Below are 20935 nucleotides of genomic sequence, written 5' to 3'. Positions count from 1 at the left end.
GGGACTTTCTGGCTAAAAACTGCTCTGAGAACCGAAGGGAGACCGGGACCAAACTGCTTGTCGATCCACCCAAGGAGCTTCGCCGGTGGGCCTGAGTTCGCTGCTGCTTGCTTTACGATCTTCTCTGCAGCAGAAAATCCTGTCCAGTGGTCCTTTGCCAAAGGGTATCCAAACCCCTGGAACTATCTTCAGCTACACCCTCCTGCCTAGTCAGTCCCACTGGAGATTTTCAACTTCCAAAAAAGTGGTTAATCCCGAGCGTAGTAATCTTCTACCTCCTCAGACAACACCTGCAGCCTTGTTCCACTGACTTCACCTTCTCAGAACATTTTCTTGAAAATTCTTCAAAGTCTGAGGGTAAGTGCTGACTGTGCCCAAACCACATACTGTATCGGACCTGCGTTACATCACATTTGCCCATATTTTTTACTTATACCCAGTCTTGCATCACAAGATGTCTGTGGTTGGTGCTTTGATCTTTTAGGCACTCGTTTTTATTAAAAACTTTAACAATTCATAACTCTGGTTATACTGATTGTATTTTTGTCATTTTGGTGTCAATAATTTATTAAAATTGACTAGATTTTTCTAAACTGGTGCAGCATTTTTCTTTTGTTGTGTGCTCACTTTATTACTGTTCGTGTGCTGCATGAATACTTTATCCATTGTCTCTAAGTTAAGCCTGACTGCTTTTCTCTGCCAAGTTATCCAGGAATAAGCACAGGTTAATTTGGTAGCTTTTTGTGGTCATTCAAGTGACCAGTGGAACTTATCTATGCGATTCCTCCCATTCCCATGACATTCAGAGTTCTCCAAAATATCAGGGAGGACAAGGCTTTAGTTCTCCTGGTAGTCCTGGGTTGGCAGGGACATCAGTTTTATCTTCTTCTGTTAGAAATGGCAGCTCAGTCCCATTTGGTCCATTACCTCTAGTGGTTTCTCTCCTTCCTTTCAGAACACTACAGAGAGTGTACCGTCAGGCCTGGATCTTGAAATGGTAAAACTATTAGCCAAGGGGTGTTCGTCAGAAGTAGTACTATTGATTCATGATTTCAGACATCCAGCTACCCTGAAAACCTCCTACCGACATTGGATGATCCTTGTCAGTTGATGCACAGAAAGGGGTAATAGCTAAGTGTTGGTAGATCTGTTAAAGGTCTTGTATTTTTTTCAGAGAGTTTTAAGTTAAGTCTCGCTACTTCAACTCTCTGTTCCCATTGGTCAGCGTTAAGAGAATTTAAGAGTACCCATTTAGTTCATCTGGCGCTTCTGGTATTTAGTATGATGAAGATTTTTTTCTCTCAATATGCCAAGACTGTTGTATTCTTCGCTGTAGTTGAATTTACCATTTTGAGCCCCTAGAACAAGTGGAGCTTAAATTTCTTCCTGTGAAAGAGTTTTTTCTGGTAGCCATTTCCTCAGATAGGAGAATAGGGGAGTTGAGTACTTTTTTGATGTTGGGACCTTTTCTTGAGGTTTTTCTAGACAAGATTGTCTTGAAGCATAAACCTAACTTTGTGCTAAAGGTTCATTATCATTTGCATTGTTCTAGATAAGTTGTCTTTACAATTTGTTTTACAAATCTCCAATCAGAGAAGGAGTCATTGTTACAACTATTTTATTTGTAAAAGGCTGGATTGATACATCTTCAGAGAACAGAGATTTTTAGGAAACCCAATAGCATTAGTGTTTCCTTTGGTCCAGTGGGAAATGGTCTGAAACCATCTAACTACTCTGACCAGGTGTAGCAAGTAAACAATTCTGCTTGCTTATGAGTCTTAGGGTAGAGAGTTACTTAACAAGATTCAAGGACGATGAACAAGAAGTATTTCTATACTTTAGACAGATTTTAAAGATGTAACAATTGAATACATTTGCAAAGCAGTCACCTTGTGGTAACCACACAAATTTATGGAGCATTATAGAATAGAATGGGGGGGGGGGGGCGTGGCAAGCAATAAGTCTTTGACTTGTGCTTCTTCAATCCTGGAGACAAGTGTGATATTTAATATGTGAATTCAACATATGTTATGTAGAGTTAGCACTGTTTAAAGATGATTACATCTATATTTTTGTGTTTGGTATCAGCAATTCTACAATGTTCTTGACTGGTCATTTTAATAATGTAAAGCTGATATAGGCTTGGTATCTGCTCACTTTGTTATGACTGTGACAAGGAAGATGGACAAAAAGGTAATGTCCCTGGTTACTTACCAGTAATCTTCATTAATCCTAGTTCAAGTCCTCCTCGCCACAACCAAGGTTTCCCATCCCTCTCTTTCCTCTGTGTTTGGCTTCATGTTATTGGAGGTTTGTTAATTGACAATAGGAGTAATTGGATGACATCCATTTGTATATGATTTAAGAAGACAAAGAAATCAGCGCCATACTGGAGGGATGGGAAGGCTGGTGCTCTAAATTTACTTTTTGCTTTGAAGGTTCAACCCTAACAAGTTTCTCAGGTCAATGCTCGGTGCTGCTGCAATCTAGGTTTTTTCTTTGAATTCTGGGACGACTTGCCTTGTTTATTCCGTTATAAAACATGTGGTATGCGCTCTAGCTTATGGACGCTTACGTGAGGACGCGTTACGTCATAAGCTAGAGCGGCACGGCGCACGCGCAGGACTATGAAAGGAAAGGCGCGAACAGGACAGTGTCAGTTGGCGGCTGGAGATGGTCATAGCCAGACGCTCGGCGCCCTTAGCGAATAGAATTTCTTGTTGTATGAATAAACCTGTTTCCTCTACCAGAAGTCTCCGTGTGTACTGTGGGGGAGTAAGGAACATTACAGTGGCGACGAGGCTGAGATTCGAACACCACCTGGTGCTAGGAAAAAGAGAAGAAACGAAGAAGATCACAGGATACCTCCACAGCCCACATCCACGGGCCAGTGAGGCACAGGTACAACACAGGAGCAAGGGCGTGGCAGCAGCGCAACAGCAAAGGAAGGAACGTTCACGGCATAGCAGAAGGTCGTGCGACCCAAGCCTCCAGGACCCCCAGGCAGCACCCTGGCAACCAAGGGAGACACCCCCACTTCAGAAGAAGGGGGGAAGGACGCACAGGCAGCACACGCCACAAGGGATAATACCCCGGGCAGCCCAAGGGGCCCAGGCGACACGGCAGGGAACGCAGGAGCGTCCGGTGAGCCTACCCAAAGACCCCAGGAAGGAGGACCCAGAGGTGAAGCCAGAATGACGAGTCAAGCGTCAACACTAATGGCGCCCGTCCCGTTCCTGACCAGACCAGGCGAACCCCAACTAAAATGGGAAGATTGGAAAGAGTACTTCCTAAATTACATTGAGGCGCTGGAAGACGAAAGCGAAAGTGAATACAAACCGGATAGAAAGAAAAGACTATTGCTCCACAATTTAGGCCCAGAAGGGGTACGGGTCTATAAGAACTTGGTGCCTAAGGAGAGGGGTGCAGAAGAAACGGATGTCTTCGTGAATGCACTGGACGACCTGGACAGCCACTATCGCCCAGCGGTCTGTGTCTCGATAGACCGCTACAACTTCCAGCAGAGGAAGCAAGAGGCGGGAGAATCGATCGACGACTATGTGGCTGCCCTCCGCCGACTTGCAATCACGTGTAGGCACGGGAACCTGCAAGACGAATACATCAAGGACCAAATCGTGATGCACACCACTAGCAGGGCAGTCCAAGACAAGCTGTGGGCAATGAACGAAACCACCCTGAAGGAGGTCGTGGCAATGGTCAAAAAGGCGGAAATGTCGAAGAGAGGCGCAGACGCGGCAAAAAGAGAAAGCGCGCCAAAACAGATGATCAACAAAATAGACGAGGCACACCACTCCAGCAAGCAAAGAAATGCCAGTGGAGACCTGAGGAAGGAGGCGAAAGGACCGGGGAAGCAGATGCCTCGCTCCAGCCAGGGGACGAAGTTCGCATGCTACAGGTGTGGCAGCGCCGCCCACGCAGCCCAGGACAGACGTTGTCCCGCGTTTCGCGCCAAGTGCTCCTATTGCGGACTGACGGGGCATTTTGAAAAAGTCTGCCGGAAGAAAGGGTTGAAGTCTACGGTAAAGTGCATCGAAGCAGCCACTGCAGAAGCGAGTGAGGAAGAGGAACCGGATGAGGACGACCTGGTACTATGCATAGAGGACCAAGTGCTGGACGTGTCGGGGAAACGAAGGGACAAGCCACGCACAGACATGCACATCGGAGGCGTCAAAGTCTATGTAGCGGTGGATTCGGGTTCCCCCTGGACGATAGTGCAGAGGTCAATATGGGAGGAAGATTTTGCCCCGGTGTTGGGACCCGACCTATGGCCACCTGACATCAGGCCCATCTCATACACTGAAGATGCCATTCCCCTAGTGGGATGCAGAGACCTGGAATTCGAGTTCAGAGGAAGGACGGCCACGTGCACGCTATATGTGGCGGAGAAGGGTCCGTCGGTGTTGGGATGGAGAGATGCGGGTGCCCTCGGCATCGTACTCAACCCAGGAGGGAGAGAACAGATCTTGCTGACAGAGGAATGGCCCCTCTCGAAGGAGGAAGACTGGAAGGCAGCATACCCCAAAGTATTTGAAGGTACAGTGGGCAAGCTGGAGAAATTCGTGCACAAAATGGTCCTCAAGGAAGGAGCAAAACCGGTCGTGCACAAAGTTCGGAACATTCCAATATCCACCAGCGAGGCAGTACGTCAGGAACTACGGAAACTGGAGGAGCTAGAAATCATCGAGCCAGTGGACAGCGCGGAATGGCTATCGCCCTTGGTGGTAGTTAAAAAGCCCAACGGCAAGGTCAGGCTCTGCGTGGACCTGAGGGAGCTCAACAAAAATCTCATTGTGGAGAGGTTCCCACTCCCTAGAATAGAGGAGATGTTGGCCAAGACCAAAGGGATCACGCACTACTCCACCATAGACCTCACGTCTGCGTACTACCAGATAGAACTGCACCCAGCGAGCAGGAAATACACGGCCTTCATAACGCCATTTGGGTGCTACCAGTTCAGGAGGATGCCCTTCGGACTGGCATCCGCCGCGGCCGTGTTCCAGAAGCTCATGCACAGGCTATTCAAAGACATCCCGGGAGTGCAATACTTCCAAGACGACATCCTGGTGATGGGCTCCGACAAGAATGAGCATGACAAGAAACTGCACCAGGTGTTGGGAGTGCTACAGAACAAGGGATTGACAGCTGAATGGAGCAAGTGTAGAATCGGGTCTCGCTCAGTGACCTACCTTGGGCACGAGATAGGAACGCATGGCATCTTACCGAAAGAACTGAACGTCAAGGCCATAAAGGACGCCAAAGCCCCAGCGACCAAAGAGGAAGTGCGGTCATTCCTCGGCATGGCCGAGTATTACAGCAAGTTTGTAAGACACTTCGCCACTAGGACGCACCGGATGAGGCAACTGATCAGGCACAATACGAAATTCGAGTGGGACAAGGAGGCCCAGTCTGAATTCGACTCCATCAAAGAATGCATCAGCCAGGCCATTCCGTTACAGGGATATGTACCCACGGGCAAGACCATCGTAACTACGGATGCGAGTGACAAGGGCTTGGGGGCGGTCCTGGCGCAGGAGAGGACAGATGGAACGAAAGAAACAATCAGCTTCGCTTCCAGGGCACTATCCCCAACGGAACAGAGGTACAGCGTGATAGAAAAGGAAATGCTGGCCGTCACATGGGCGCTGAGTAAATTTCGTCAATTCATATGGGGCACGAGGTTCAGGCTCCAAACGGACCACAAGCCCCTCGTCAAAGTGTTGACGTCATCCGGCCACGACACTGCCACCCCGAGGATAGCGAAGATGTCCCTGAAGCTGCTAGACTACACCTACGATGTCGAGTACCTTCCGGGCACGCAGAACAGGGTGGCGGACTACCTCAGCAGGGCGGCGGCGATGGAAGATGCCCCGAGTGCCACCCCCGAGACAGAGGAGATGGTCGCTTGCATGGAGGATCACGAGACAGCCATCAGCGCTCAGGAGTGGCAGGAGGCCTACGAACTCGACGAGGAGAAGAGAGATGTCAGGAAACACCTCACGTTGGGGTGGCCGGACAAAAGGAAACTGACGGAGAGTGTCCGCCGCTTTTATGAAATAAGGGAAGAGTTGTCCTTGAGTGATTCGGGGATATTCTTATACCGAGGTGAGAGAGTGGTACCCCCGAAGTCATTGATACCAAGACTGCTGAAGACACTCCACGAAGGCCATCTGGGCATAGTGAAAACCAAGGCGTTGGTCAAACAGACGTATTGGTGGCCAGGAATGGATGCCCACATAGAGAGGCAAGTCAGGGAGTGTGTGCAGTGCCAAGGAGCGGATAAGGTGCTCCGACCACTCCGACCAGCGCTGGGGAAATTTGACACGCCACATGGTCCCTGGGAGGATGTGGCGATAGACATTCTGGGGCCGGTTCTGGACAACCGGGGAGTGAACAAGTATATCTGCGTGCTGATGGACAAGTACTCCAAGTGGCCAGAAGTGGACATACAGGAGTCGATGGATACGGACACGATCTTGAAATTCGTAACAGAGGTGTTCCTGAGGGAAGGAATACCCAGAACGATCCTCAGTGACAACGGGCCACAATTTGTGTCGGACAAATGGGGGAAATACATGAAACGGAATGGGATCGAAGTGAGACACACGGCGGTGTACCACCCTGCGAGCAACGGCCAAGTCGAAAGGTTCAACAGGGTGCTCATGGGATCCATCCAGGCAGCCATTTCTCAAGGCAAGGACTGGGAAGTGGAGATAATGAATATGATATGGGCCTACCGGATTACTCCCTCGATGGTAGGATATAGTCCCTTCCAGGTGCTAAGAGGACGGCATCCATTTACTAGGGACAATGTGGCATGGAGGGAAAAGACCATCACCAGCAAATGGTCCCCAGCGGTGGTGCAAAGCAATCTAGAGAAGGCCCAGAGGATATATGCAACGCACTACGACAAGCGACATGGCACTAAAGAAACGTCGCTGGAAGAAGGGGAGTGGGTCAGGATCAAACTGCCCACCCTCCAAAAGAAGGGTGACAGCAAGTTCAGTCAACCGCTCCAAGTTAAGGAAGTGCGGGGCAGAGCGGCTCTCCTTAGTGATGGAAAAGTCTGGTCACAGGATCGCATGGCCAGGGTCAACAAAATATTGGTCTGGCCGAGGACGGAGGAAGCAGACAGAGACACTGATCACCCAGAAGAGAGACTGCATCAGGAGCAGAACAGCCAAGGAGTTGAGGCAGGCGAAGTCTGTGAAGAGGGCGCCCAGGGAGCTGGGCAGGCCAAAGGAGGAAGAGCGCAAGAGAGTGCAGGGCAGAGATCGGTGGTGAGAGATGCAGGGATATCCCAGGCACAGACTGAGACGAGGGAGAACGTGCCGGTAAGACACACCCGCAGCGGAAGGGCAGTTGTGATGCCTTCTCGTTACAATGACTTTGTGGTAGAAAGACACTAGTGAATATGGCCCCCGGTGCCTCACATAGACTATGGGTACAGAGGCGGACCATGGCTTTATAGAAGGGGGGAATGTGCTTTCTGTGTTTCATAAAGGGGGGAGATATGTGGTATGCGCTCTAGCTTATGGACGCTTACGTGAGGACGCGTTACGTCATAAGCTAGAGCGGCACGGCGCACGCGCAGGACTATGAAAGGAAAGGCGCGAACAGGACAGTGTCAGTTGGCGGCTGGAGATGGTCATAGCCAGATGCTCGGCGCCCTTAGCGAATAGAATTTCTTGTTGTATGAATAAACCTGTTTCCTCTACCAGAAGTCTCCGTGTGTACTGTGGGGGAGTAAGGAACATTACAAAACAGGACTACAAGTCCCAAAATTTGAAGAAGAAAAAAACCTGAATTGGAGTAGCATATCACACATGGACCTGGGAAACTTGGTATCCATGAAGGTTCTGTCCGCTAGAGCTGATGCTCACTTTGTTATGACTATGGCAAGGAAGACTTGGACTCTGAGCTTCGTCTAGTAGTTTTCGATATAGAGAAATAAACCGATCAAGAAATACATTAAAAAAGCAGTTAAAAAGTATTTGGGAACCTGTGTAAATCCTTGGAGAATGATTATTTGAGCAAACAGGAATAATAGTCATGTTACGAAAGAATCCTACATATTTTACAGAAATTCCTTTTCACCAAGCATCTCTTGGCTGAATAGCAAACGTAAACAAATGGCCGGTATACTTTTTTCTGAAAATGTGGCGAAGTTGCCAGCTTAGGTAGTCGCCTCCAAATAGAGAGAGTGAAAAGTGTACTTCAACCAGAAAACCGTCAGGAGACCTTAAAAGTGTAAACTCTATTTTCCTGATATTGATAGTCGCTATACACCTAACAAATGCATGACAGCTGGCAAAAGATGTGTTGCAAGCTCAGTTGCCCGGGTAACAGGTTTCCTTGGCAGAAAACGCCCCCGGAATGTATGGTTTCTGGCCAATCACGATGTGTTTTCCTCTTTTTATAGTCCATTGCCACGCCTCTTCAGTGTGCGATTTATTTTACAAGCGTCAAGAATAACGGTTTCATTGAAGTTCAAATAGATACGGCAATTGCAGGGAACGGACCGTACAACCATTTAAAGATGGCCGACACGTTCGCAGTTTCGTGGGACCCAAATTAGGAACGGTGCGTCCACAACCACTAAAATATCATTGCTTGCTTTAAACGCCTCCAACTCCCCCCACTCCTTTCTCAGCAGTAGCCATCTTGCGGTTTATAGTGTTTTCTAATTATTGTGAGAAGCAGGCTAATCGAGAGAGGAAGAACATGCTGAAGACGTAGCTAATGATAATCGTATAAACTTCTAGGAAGTATGTGAAATTAATTTTCTTTCTTAAGATGATTCAAAGTGATATACTATATTACGGCTCATAGCAGAGTAAAAAGCAAAGTTCAATCAGTGTAACTAGTAATACCATATACATGGAATTAAAAAACAAGTATATTGATAAAAATTAATAAAACATATTATAAATGTCTTATTTTTAAGAAAATCAGACGAGAAATATTAGAAAAGTGCACTTGTAAGATGGATGCCATGATGACGTGCTGGGTTCAGACTTCTTGACCTCTAGACAAACAAGTGGCGAGACGGGTTAACTCTTTGCTGTGTTGCCAAACCAAAGTGTATGGTAACATGTCCACCGAATAAGAAGATTTATATCTAAAGCTTACTATAATGATAATCCAACCACTTGGGGTAGTATTATTAGTTAACTAAACGTATTTATCAGTAACCAGATTCTACTCCCTCCTTCCTTATATATTCAATATCACCATAGTGCTCGCGGGGCGGGGTAAAGTAGATACTACATTTCCCGTGGTGCAGTGCGCAGAGGAGCCTATTGGAACAGCTGACAGCCTGGGGAAGGTGTATTAGAATAAGGGCAGAAAGACACCCTCGTTCCATAGAGGTGTTGAAGATAAGCCACTGGATGAAGAGAACTAAACCTAGGAGCTCCTAACGAAGTGTGAAGAGCAAGTACTTGCCCGTGCTGCATGTGAAAAGCGCACAACAAGGGGGAGCAGCTGTCTGTCATAGGTGCACCGGTGAACCCTTCGTCCCCGAGGTCCCTTCTTCCGAAACAGTGAATGATGGGCGGCTGACCCGAGAGAGGGGCCGAGAGGCTGCTGATCCAGGAGCGAGAGCAGTCTATGCACACAGCAGCCCTGGAGTCTGATCTGACAGCATCACAACCTGCACCCGATAGGGTAGTGACATTGAATGATGAGCAGGGGGTGTTCCGGTTTGGGCGTGCGTTTGAACATCCAAACCCTGAAACTCCCCAAAAATGATATGCAGCTGCTTCATCTGGACTGTGTTACTGCCGAAGAAGAATAGAACTGCTTTGCTGAAGACCATCTGGCTTTAAAAGCAATTGAATGAAAGACAAGGAATACCAGATTGGGTTTCCAGGTGGGGGTCAGTCCAGAGCAGTGAAGCAGGACACGCGAAATTTGCATCTTTTGTTTCTTTGGGCGAAGGGGGTGCGCAGGAACACCGAGGACACAGGAGTGACGAGGAAATGGAGATCTGATGTGCCGGTCACTCTGGATTGGGGTCAGCACGGCCACAAGGAAATAGAAGGGGGTCTGTATCTACTTGAAGCAATCTCCAGTTTGTCGTGCAGGCAAGAAATGGCCTTCAAAGCTGTTACATCGGGAAATTACATGGGATAACCTTGAAAAACAGCAAGGGAAAACACTTTTAATGTTCCTTCCAGCTCTCTCTTAGTAGTGCTTGCTACAGGTGCACTAGAGCCTTACAGATTCTGGAACCTATCCAACATTGACGAGGAGAAAGGCCCCCAAGACACCCTCATGAGTGTGGATGTATGTAAGAAGTTGTCTGAGGTGTTCAGAGCAAGAGCCTAATCATAGAAAAGAAGAGGCAAACAGTCAGCCGCTTGGTGTACATGTCGCCCATCAGTGGATAGGATACCTGGGTCCCCTGTTCGAAGTCTTGGAATCTTCTCAGGAGGAACGTGAATAGAATATATACAGCTTTGTTTTCAAAAGGGGGCCTATTAGGAAGGGGTGTCACGTGCGGCACTGGAAACACAAGGGACCACTAGGAGGTCGCCTGTTAATTTAAAGGATTTGAATTAAAGTGCTCATGGATACCTAAGCTAACAATTGGAGATGACCCCACTCAACAAGGACGAGAAATAAGCACTTGCTTAAATGGGGAGTGTTTGGGGCTGCAGGTGCAGCTGGCAATGAACACAGCAGAGCTTCGGATATCCCCCCTTTTCCAACTTGGAAACCTTACAGGCACATTCGATCAACAGCTGGAGGCCGGGGATTCGTGTGCTGCAGGTACACAGGTCAGACTGGGGCCCTGGAGTGGGAGCCGCCTGTCTTTGGGTGACTGGAACCTGATATGCACACCCCACCCGTTCCTGAGGCTGAGGGGGTCTCCAGGGGCAAGCAGCTAACAAAGAAACACACTCTTGGCAAAGAGCAGAGGGGTTAGAATGGTGCATGCACAGGGGACTTGCTGGAACACCCTGTATTCGGGGTGCAGCCTGAGATGCCACAAAACGTGTGTGTTTTAGGCGGCTGTGTAACTGTGATCCCTTTCCTTGTGGTGATTCAGAAGCCTTCGTCGTCCGCTTGACCAACGAAACCCAACGTTAAAAATATAATTTGCACAACGAGTCAGTAAGTGTTCGAAATGGGCGCTTCAACACAACATATTATTTATAGGAAGCTGTGAACGGGTGGCAGTAGAGCTGTGTGGGGCCGACGGTGTAACATTACACTTCAATGGGAAATCTGATCCTGACAGATACCCGTTTGACACTGACAGTTTCAACTGAACCAGCCTGTTCATCTTCGAGGCGGGGCATTCGCAGGTGCATCGAAAGTAAAGTGAATTTAGATACATTTTTCGAAACAAATATATCAACGAATAGGTTGTTCACTTGAAGGCTTGTCTTACGCTAGGAAGAAGCTGGTCTCGGCCAGTGTGTTTCCTCGTGTCTGCTGTGTCCAGGCAGCTCAGTTGCGCAATACTAAACTGGTATCGGCGATAGCTCATGCTGCAATTGTCTGTAACGTAGTTGTGGTGCCCGGGAGTCTGAACTACAAGCATGGGCCTTTGTACCCAAGCCACCCGTTTATTTGTTTCTATTGAGAAATACGAGAGTGTTAAGTTCAATGGGAAAGTTCCCACTAAGTGACATCATAAAATGGACTTATGTTTGACATTGAACCAGGGCATCGCCGTAGAAGACGGACACTTAAATGAAATGAAATGCACCTAATCCAGCAAGATGTGAGGCAAACATATTGATCTAGCAGCGCTTAGATAGAAACACTTGTGTGCATCTATCCTTTTTGTTTTACTGTGCAATGAGTTCAGGTGCTATTGTTCCATAAAAATAAATATCTCGACGATGAATTTTAGGAATCTCGGTTTTGGACCATGCAGGGATTCATCAAAGGGAAAAACAAATCTGACTATGGAGGATAGTTTTGGAAACTGTGACTGGCAGCACTTGAAACGCCCCTCTGTACAGGAGTAACTTTGAAGCATGGCAGCTGTCATGACTAAACAAGCTTTTTTTTCAGTTTTAAACTTTGTCAAACATTCTTTGACCCAAAAATAGAAGGTCGCAAGCAGTATGGATCCATTTAAAAGTCAGCGCCCTCTGACCAGGGAGGATTCAGGAGAGGGTAGCGACAATGGGGCTTGGACCAGTTCCTCAGATGGTAGCCAACCCAGCCAGCCTGCAGCTGCCAACGCTTTCTGGACGGTGGTCTTTGACTACGAGGCTACGGCTGAAGAGGAGCTGACCTTGAGGAGAGGAGATGTTGTTGAGGTCTTGTCCAAAGATGAACGTGTATCCGGTGATGAGGGCTGGTGGACCGGCAAGATCAATGGCAAAGTGGGGATATTTCCCAGTAACTACGTGGTCAGCGACCCCCGGTACACTGCATTTGATGGTGCCCCTAGAGACTGCCCCCACCCTCTGGAGATTGATTTTAATGAGCTAGAGATCGAGGAGATAATTGGGGTTGGGGGCTTCGGAAAAGTTTACAGGGGTCTCTGGAGAGAGGAGGAGGTGGCTGTGAAAGCTGCCCGACAGGACATGGATGAGGACATCAGTGTGACAGTGGAAAACGTGAGGCAGGAGGCCAAGCTTTTCTGCATGCTCCGGCACCCCAATATCATTGCCCTAAGGGGGGTGTGCCTGACTCCTCCTCACCTCTGTCTAGTCATGGAGTTCGCTCGTGGTGGAGCACTGAACCGGGCCTTGGCGGGGAAAAAGGTGCCACCACATGTCCTGGTCAACTGGGCAGTGCAGATTGCTAGGGGAATGAACTACTTACACAATGAAGCGATTGTCCCAGTCATCCACCGTGACCTGAAGTCAATCAACAGTAAGTACCTATCTTCATCTACTGCGAAAGAGAACATGCTATAATCGTTGGAAATGTTATGTTGATTTGAATATAGAAGTGGTAGGACACTGTTTGAAGTACTGTATATGAACATTTTTCTAATAACATCTTTTGAAAGTAAAAAAGAAAATGCTGAGGAGAAAGGGTTTCTGCTTCATTACAGAACAGAAGTTTAAGTTGAGTTTTAATATTTTTAGGTTTTGTCTACAGACAGCCTTGGCTGTGTTTTCAAAAAAGTTATGGTGGGCAGTAATAATACTTTCACCTTTGGGCCATCACATAGCTTATCAATAGTTGACATGCTTATGCTAATCTAGTTTTCTTGCTTCTCTGTCCTTCCTTTTGCTTTCCTTCCTTTTCTTATGTTTGTCCTCCATACTGGTGCACAGGCCGTTTAAAGCTGTTTGATTGGATGACTGACATCCTTCCCCCACTTGCATTCGGAGAACTACCTTTTTATTCTTTTTTTGCTCGCTCTCTTCTGTGTGCTGCTTCCTCCTTAAGACTCCACACCGCGACACTCATTCTCTGAATGACAGCAGCAGAAATTCCATGTACTTTTCTTGTACTGGGTGTGATGCACAACCTAGACAATCCACTTCAGGCCTGACCTGTGAGGTGACTGTGCTATTCTATTGTTGGGGTAAGGCACACAACTTTGTTTATGCACCTCCATCCTGAACTGCCTCCATGCTATTCTTGCTCTAGGGTGATACCCACAGTAATGTCAATGTGCATCAATCCTGGCATGCAATACGTCTGTTATAGGGGTGTGACACAGAGATGTTGTACTTATTGGCATGACCCTCTCTTGCACCGTTTAAGGTGCAGAGCCCTACACAGCAGCCATACAAAGCTTTGCAATTGCATGCACACATCCTGCCTGACCTCAAGACAGAAACAGTTTTTTTCTTTTCTGGAGTTACTCTACAGTGACCATTATCGTGCTGACCCTGCAGACGAATTGCCAGCTTTGTTGATGAGACTTTACCAATACAGTGCAATACCATATTCACTTAAACATATGACATTAAGAGGGATTTTAGGGGTAGCACCATTTTAAAATCTTATTAGAGTTTCCAATTTTAATATTTGTAAATGAGAAAGTGGATGGTGGATGAGAGTGCACAGCACCTCAAGTGTCGTCCTAAGTTTCCATTGTGATATTAGTTTAGTGACTTATATTGCAAAGCTGTGTGGTTGCTTTTGTAATGGTATGAAGAACAAAAAAGGCCACTTGCAGCTTCAGTTCCTAGTATCCTCCCTGGATGTAGAGGGAGAAGGAAGCTGAGTTGTACTGTGTCTATCAAAATGGAGGAAAAACCCTCTTCTCCCCATGCCCAGACCATTTATTGTTCCCCAAACACAGTACTTACTCAGTCATCGCCCTAAACTGCTCCATCAATTCATCATTCTTAACACAACCGCTAGCAAACGGAATGATTAACTAGCGGTGCTATCCTGCCACCTGATACGTCCCACATGCCTTCTAAGCCACAGCCAAGGGATCCATATCTTCATTCTCGACACAGACCCAGATTGCTTCTTCATTACTGAAACATGACTGAGTGAACTATCAACACCTGACCAAAAGATGACAAGATCACTTCAGTAGCCTACCTCACCCATATTCTCATCAATCCCACGAATAATATGGAGAACTTGATGTGAACCACAACATAAAAAAAATCAATAATTGAACTAAACCCTTCACTTATAAAATTCATGTTTCACTGATCCTCTTACACAGTTATTACAATCCTACTCTGTTATGGCCCACTAGGCCTCGGAAACCACTTTATAACCAGCAGAGTAAAATGCTTTACTTCACAGTCCTTCTTTGGAGAAGCAATATTGATACTTGCAAGACTTTTCCTACTGAACTGGTTCACCACAGAGACAGCCAACACTACCATTAAAGACCGAAGATCCGATTTGGGCATATCACAATCAGTGGGCTGTAACTGGCCACTTGGCTATCATTCCCTAACTACTTCTAAACTCTTTACTTTCCAAATACTCCTTCATTGCAAATTCCTCCCCCAGTTACCCTCTACTAATTAGCAATCTGAAAATCAGACTAGGCCCTAGGTCCCTTAAAGACCTGTTCTTCGGTCTCATGACCACAGATGTTGGGTAGACACTCTACGTCATGAAAATCAGTGAAATTAAAAATAAAAAGTGCTTGGATCCATCCTGACCTGACATTATGAAATGTAGCAGCGAGAGACTCAGAAACAGCTTTCATGAAATATAGCTCAAAGGATAGCACTACGTAAAACTGAGAAGCCATTTTGCCATACAACAAAAGAATTTGTTGAACACGGATACAAATCTTTCCTAGAGATACATTTAGTGCTGGTGCTACTGCATGGTCATTTTGAGCACCACTTAGGCCCTTACCTGCAATGGGACATCAGTAGGCGCTACAAGGATCATATATGGGTCTATCAGCACAATGTACCTTTGCGTAAACTTATTCATGATATTATTGCCACTGACTTCACCCAATTCTTTTTCCTCTTCATTCTTCACAGCTGAAGGCCTTGCAACCGCCTAGCTGCATCTTCATTGAGGTGGTGGAGTTTTTCAAGAGACCCGTAGACTTTATGCCCTGCCTAGCATTACACTCCCTAATCCCAGAACCACCACAAGGAGAGACTCATTACAGTTCTATCTTTTAAGCACACAAGCAGAGGGTATCTGCGCATTATGGAATCAAGTTAATCTTTTTCTACTAAAATAACTGTTATTCCATCCTCTCTCTGCTTGGAGTATGCAAAACCATGTTCTTGCCTCTATCTCTGCTGTCATTTGTTGATCATCATAAATAGCAATTTTCTTTTGCTATAAAATGGGTCATTCCAAGGCAGTTACTGAAACTGTCGCTTTCACTCGCGACACGACTACTACATACAGGCCCCTGCCTTCCTACTTCAGTCAAAACAGAAAAATGCTTTCTCATATTGCTGGGTCCTGAAAATCTTGCTCCTTCTACTGAGTGCTGGCTTGTTTTGTGAAAGGTAATTACAGCCCACCTGTGAATTTTATTATGTGCATTCGAAATATGACATCAATCAGTATTCAGTAACTTTTTTTCATTCATTTATTTTCATCTTTATTTCGACAGTATTGTCATAAAAGAAATCGCATATTTGAACAATTAAAAATTGATAAAATACATGTAAGTAGAGAAGTAAGTAGCAAGAAAGTTCAAGTGCCCATACAACTTGTCATTACATAGCAATCAGTAAAAAAATAAATGTCCGTATATTCATCCTTTACAGTCTAGAGTTTAAGTGCAAGCACCAAAGCATCCATACAACTGTGGATGCTGGATCCAAATTCAGACAATATTTACATACATCCTTCTTTTGTTCCACATTGCTGCCAAAAATTTGGCCAGGTACTTACGAGGGACCCTAGTGCAAGCAGACTCCGGGTCAGACCACATTAACGGGAGACCTATTCTCCCAAATTCCTCTCTCACATACTTCAGCCAGGGAAATTTCCCCGCATTCGGGAGCCTTAAAACGTCCGAGCGCTCTTGCCTATAATTCTTGAGCTCAGGGGTGGTCCAGAGCCTTTGCCAAAATGTTAGCGGTTTGAGGCCCAATTCCTCATCTATGGGTCTGAGGCCCAAATTGAGCCTTAATGGCAATAGGGGTATTCTAGGGGGCAAAGTCACCAACTGTCTTAAAAATTTGTTTTCCACGACGGCAATCGCGGATCCACACTGGTGACCCCAGAGTTCGCCGCCGTAGATTACTGCCCCCGTGCCTGTAGTTTGTATATTTCAAGAGGTGGGCCAATCGGTTTGAGAGAGGATTTGTTTGGAAGCTTGAGGATACCCCCACTAGTTGAGCCAACTTCAGTTGGGATTTTATTTGATGTGGCACCCAGGTCATAGTTTCATTTAAAAGGAGCCCCAAATACTCAAAAGTCTGAACCCTTTCTAACCTGACTCCACCGATCATTGGATTTGGGCGTGTTGTTGCTGGTGGGTTAAAAATCCATGAATTTTGTTTTAAAGGTATTTATTTCCAGACCCCGTTCCACACAAAATGACTCAAAGCCATCCAGCACTCGTTGGATGCCCATAGGAGACTTTGAAAGCAATAAGGTATCGTCTGCGAACATGATCGCAGGAACCCGACAGCCAGCGAGTTTTGGGGCGTCGCTGTTGGGTACCGCATTCAGGTGTGTGATTACCCCGTTGACATAAAGGCAAAACAGGGTGGGTGCCAAGACACACCCCTGTCTCACCCCTCTGCCAACGGGGAATCTAGCTGACAGAGCACCATTTTTCCCACACCTGACCTGTGGGAAGTTCTCCCTATGGAGTCGGATTATCATGTTCAAAAGTGGGAAAGGAATGCCCAGTTCTAGAAGCACAGTCTATAATTTCCCGCGCGGGACCAGATCGAAGGCCGCACGGAGGTCCACAAAGACCGTATATAGTGAACCTCCCTCAATCTTAATGGTTTTCCAAAAAAGCAGGATCAGGTGGAAAATCTGATCCGTAGTGGATACATTTTTCCTAAACCCTGCCTGATAAGGGCTTAAGATGGAAAACTCCTCCGTCCATTCTAGAAGGTGGTCTGAAATCAGCCTCGCAAAGATCTTTTGCGGCACATCAATGAGGCTGATAGGCCTGTAGTTGGCTGGGAGAAGAGCCCTTCTTGAAGATAGGGACGATCTCAGCTCCCAGCCAAGCACTGGGGACCGCCATACTCCTTTGGATTGCATTAAATAAAACCGTTAAGTAAGGGGCCCAAACCCTGGGTTCATGCTTGAAGAGGTCGCCTGGAAGTTTATCCAACCCTGGCGCTTTGCCGGCTGCAAGTTTGGAAATAGCAACACGGACCTCTCCCTCAGTAAACTCTACCTCATTCATTTGAACAATAGGGCTGGGCGCTAATCCCCCTTGCTCCATGTCATTGGTAGAATTCTCCCCTCCATAGAGGGTGCGAAAATGATCTTCCCACACATCCGCAGCAATGTTAGGTGCTACTGCCGGTAACGGGTCGGCCGACCCCGTATTGACAATTAACCAAAACCTCCGTGCATCTCTTGTTTTAAGAGCAGACGTTAAATTGGCCCAATTATCGTTGTCCCACTCGACCTTAGCATGATGTATTAACTGCCTATATTCTGATCACCTTTCTTTTATCAGTGCCCTATTATTTTGCTTCAGGACCCGGAGGAGTTTACTTTCGCCTTTCTACAGGCAGTATTGTACCATGTAGGTCTATTTCCTGCCCTTCTCCCTGTAGACCCTGGGGGGTTAAGGACCTCTGCTAGGGTATTAGTTAATTCCTTGTTAAGATCCCCAAGTTTTAGATATACCTCAGGCGAGGGAGACTTTTTATTTTAGCCATTTCTAGTGTGGCACTACAGCAGTGTTGCCAAGTCTCAATTTCCAAAACCTTTCAAACAAATGCTGTCCATAGACCAGTAACTTAGAGCTCCATGTCACTAGACCTGACCCGGGTATTCGGTCATCAACTTCCTAGGTTGACATGAGTAATTTCCTATGTGGTGTTAAAAGTGCAAATCACCCTTTTTTTTGTCTCTGATGCGCAAACAGCAGGTCTCAGATGTATGCTGGTCTATTGTATATCAATTTGAGTCCCTGTTTTGAATTCCAAAAAAGTCCCCTATCTTGGTCTCTGAAGATTCCTGATTGATTCCAGATTTGATAAAGCTCACAGGTACCCCAGAAAGAGGTTTCTTGTCGCTGACTACGCCTGAAAGTTCAGAGTAGTACCTGGTAGCAGGGAGAAAGTAAAAAGGTGTGTCTTTAATAACTTGTGGAGCTTTATTAGACTTATTTCAGATTGATGTTCTAGGGATAGAGCATCCAGTCCTTGGTTGTCACCACCGCAAATCACACACCACCCAATCTGATTTTCCTTAACCTAGGAATATAAACGGACTTCCGGAAACCGGAGCGTAGAAGGCATGGAGGCATGTAAAAAGAGAATAAAGATGACATTTTTCCCCACACAGGATCATGCAAGGCTTTGTGGCAGCGGCAAAGAGCATTAAAAGTGCTTAGTTTTTGGCAACTAGTGGAGCTGGGTCAAGTGTGCAGGAATGCGGGAACACTTGCTGAGACCTAATACCAGGCAGGCCGAGGCATTTTGCCTTAACGGCGAGTCAGGTGAGATGGAAGACCCACAAATTAAGGATAGCAATAGTCAAGCCATGAGTTTTTTCTTTTTTAAACCTATATTTTATTGGCTTTTAGACAATATCCGTACATTACATTTCAGTTTTCTCAGTTCCATATTTAGCACTTATTGTACAATGGTATTCTGCGTTCATTCTTTAACGTATTGTCTTCAACATCCCCATTTTAAACCAAACTATCCCCCCTCCCCCTTTGAGTTGCGCTTATATAAACGTGTTAGCATGTCTAAGTGATGTTGGGTTCCTGTGCATCGATCTCTCAATGTCCGTGCTTTGCAGTGCTGTACCGTCAGACTTCTTTAGGCGGTATGTCCCTCATGCCCATTCTCCCGCTCTGGCTTGACCAACCTTGGGGTGCATGCACCACTATTGTTCTGCCTACTCGCTCCCAACTTGCACACTAGGCTTTCCCATGCCCTAGCCCGTTCCATTTTGCCTATTCACCGGCTGGCCTTTCTCAGCAATAGCCTGCCTTCTGTTCATGCCCACTTCTCAAGCTCTTTTTACCAGATGGCAAACTGTGGCCCTCCTGATGCTTTCCAATTCCTGGCTATATCTCTCCTGGCTAGGACATAGGCGAGATCCTGGAACTTTCCTGTTACTATATTTTTGGCCGTGTGGCGGAACCACACTAATAGGAAGTGCTCTGGGGTCTGTGGAAGCTCTTTGTCAATAAGGTCACCTACCACCTGTCTTACCGCTTCCCAATAGGATTGCAATGTGGGACAGCTCCAAAACATGTGAAGCATGTGTCCCTCCCTCTCCCCGCATCTTAGGCACACTGCTGTTTCTGCCCCAAAATATCTCCTAATTCGGTCCGGCGTTAGATATGCTCTATGTAGCACATAATAGTTAATCAATATAAATCTCGCATTGCTAGACACTTTCGGGTTTCGCTCTAGGATTTTGTCCCAATCTCTCTCTGGTATCTGGTTACCCAGGTCCTCTTCCCATTGTAATCGCAAGTGCTCTAACGGCTTTTGCTTATCCCCCACATTGCCTTATACAGACACAACACCGTCTTAATTCTCCCTGCTGATAGTGCAACATATCTACACCTCGCCAGCGCTCGAGGTTCCACACCTCCAATGTTCCAGTGCTTTCTAATCATTCGTGTGAGGGCCCGTACTTCAGGAAGTGACCCCCGGGCAATACAGATTGCAATTGCTCAAATGATAGGAGCGTGGAATCTTGGTATAAGTCCCCCACCACTCTCAGTCCTGCCTCAGCCCAGTCCTCCAGCCCTGCCCAGTGCTCTCCCTGCGGAAGATAGCACAGCATTGCGATAGGAATGTCAGAGGAATAGGGGGTCGCAGCGCTCGCTCTTCTCAGGTACCTAACCCAACAGTACACCATCACCCTAGTTTCGGTTGTGTCGTCAGACATATTCCGACGTGCTCGCAGCAGGATTTTCGCCAGGGTTGCGGCATCTGGCGCGCTGAGTATTGTTCCCTTTCCTGGTTACAATCCACTACCAGCTATTGGATCAGCCAATATATCTGTGCAGCTAGATAGTAATTCTCAAAATCAGGCACTGCTAACCCACCCTCTTTCGTGGGGCGTCGCAATGAGGCCAATGCCACTCTCCTACGTCCTGCACCCCAAAGGAATGTTGTAATCATTGAGTCAAGGTCTTTGAATGTTGCTCGCAAGATCCACTCCTGGAGAGCCCCAAAGTAGTACAGTAGGCGCGGTAGCGTTACCATCTTCAAGATGGCTACCCTCCCAGTCACTCCCAGCGGCAGTGTACCCCAAAAGTCCATTGTTATTTTCTCTGATCCTGTTGCTCTCCACACATTACCTTCTAGCAATCTGCCGCTCCGTGATATATTTTAACTCCCAGGTACTGAAGATA

General features: G+C 46.7%; 1 protein-coding gene across 1 annotated transcript in view; it reads left to right on the top strand.

Moving 5' to 3' along the window:
• The first annotated feature begins 9305 nt into the window (after positions 1-9305).
• MAP3K10 (mitogen-activated protein kinase kinase kinase 10) overlaps positions 9306-20935 on the top strand; it is a 270585-nt gene continuing 258955 nt past the window's right edge. Inside the window, exon 1 of the mRNA XM_086938266.1 lies at positions 9306-12864. Coding sequence (XP_086794392.1) covers positions 12105-12864 — 760 coding nt within the window. The 5' untranslated portion in view covers positions 9306-12104. The remainder of the gene's footprint in view (positions 12865-20935) is intronic.

The sequence above is a fragment of the Lissotriton vulgaris genome, chromosome 9 (assembly GCF_964263255.1).
Source record: "Lissotriton vulgaris chromosome 9, aLisVul1.2, whole genome shotgun sequence".
Taxonomy (NCBI): domain Eukaryota; kingdom Metazoa; phylum Chordata; class Amphibia; order Caudata; family Salamandridae; genus Lissotriton; species Lissotriton vulgaris.
The sequence above is the reverse complement of the archived record's forward strand: the minus strand, read 5'-3'. Positions and strand labels throughout refer to the sequence as shown.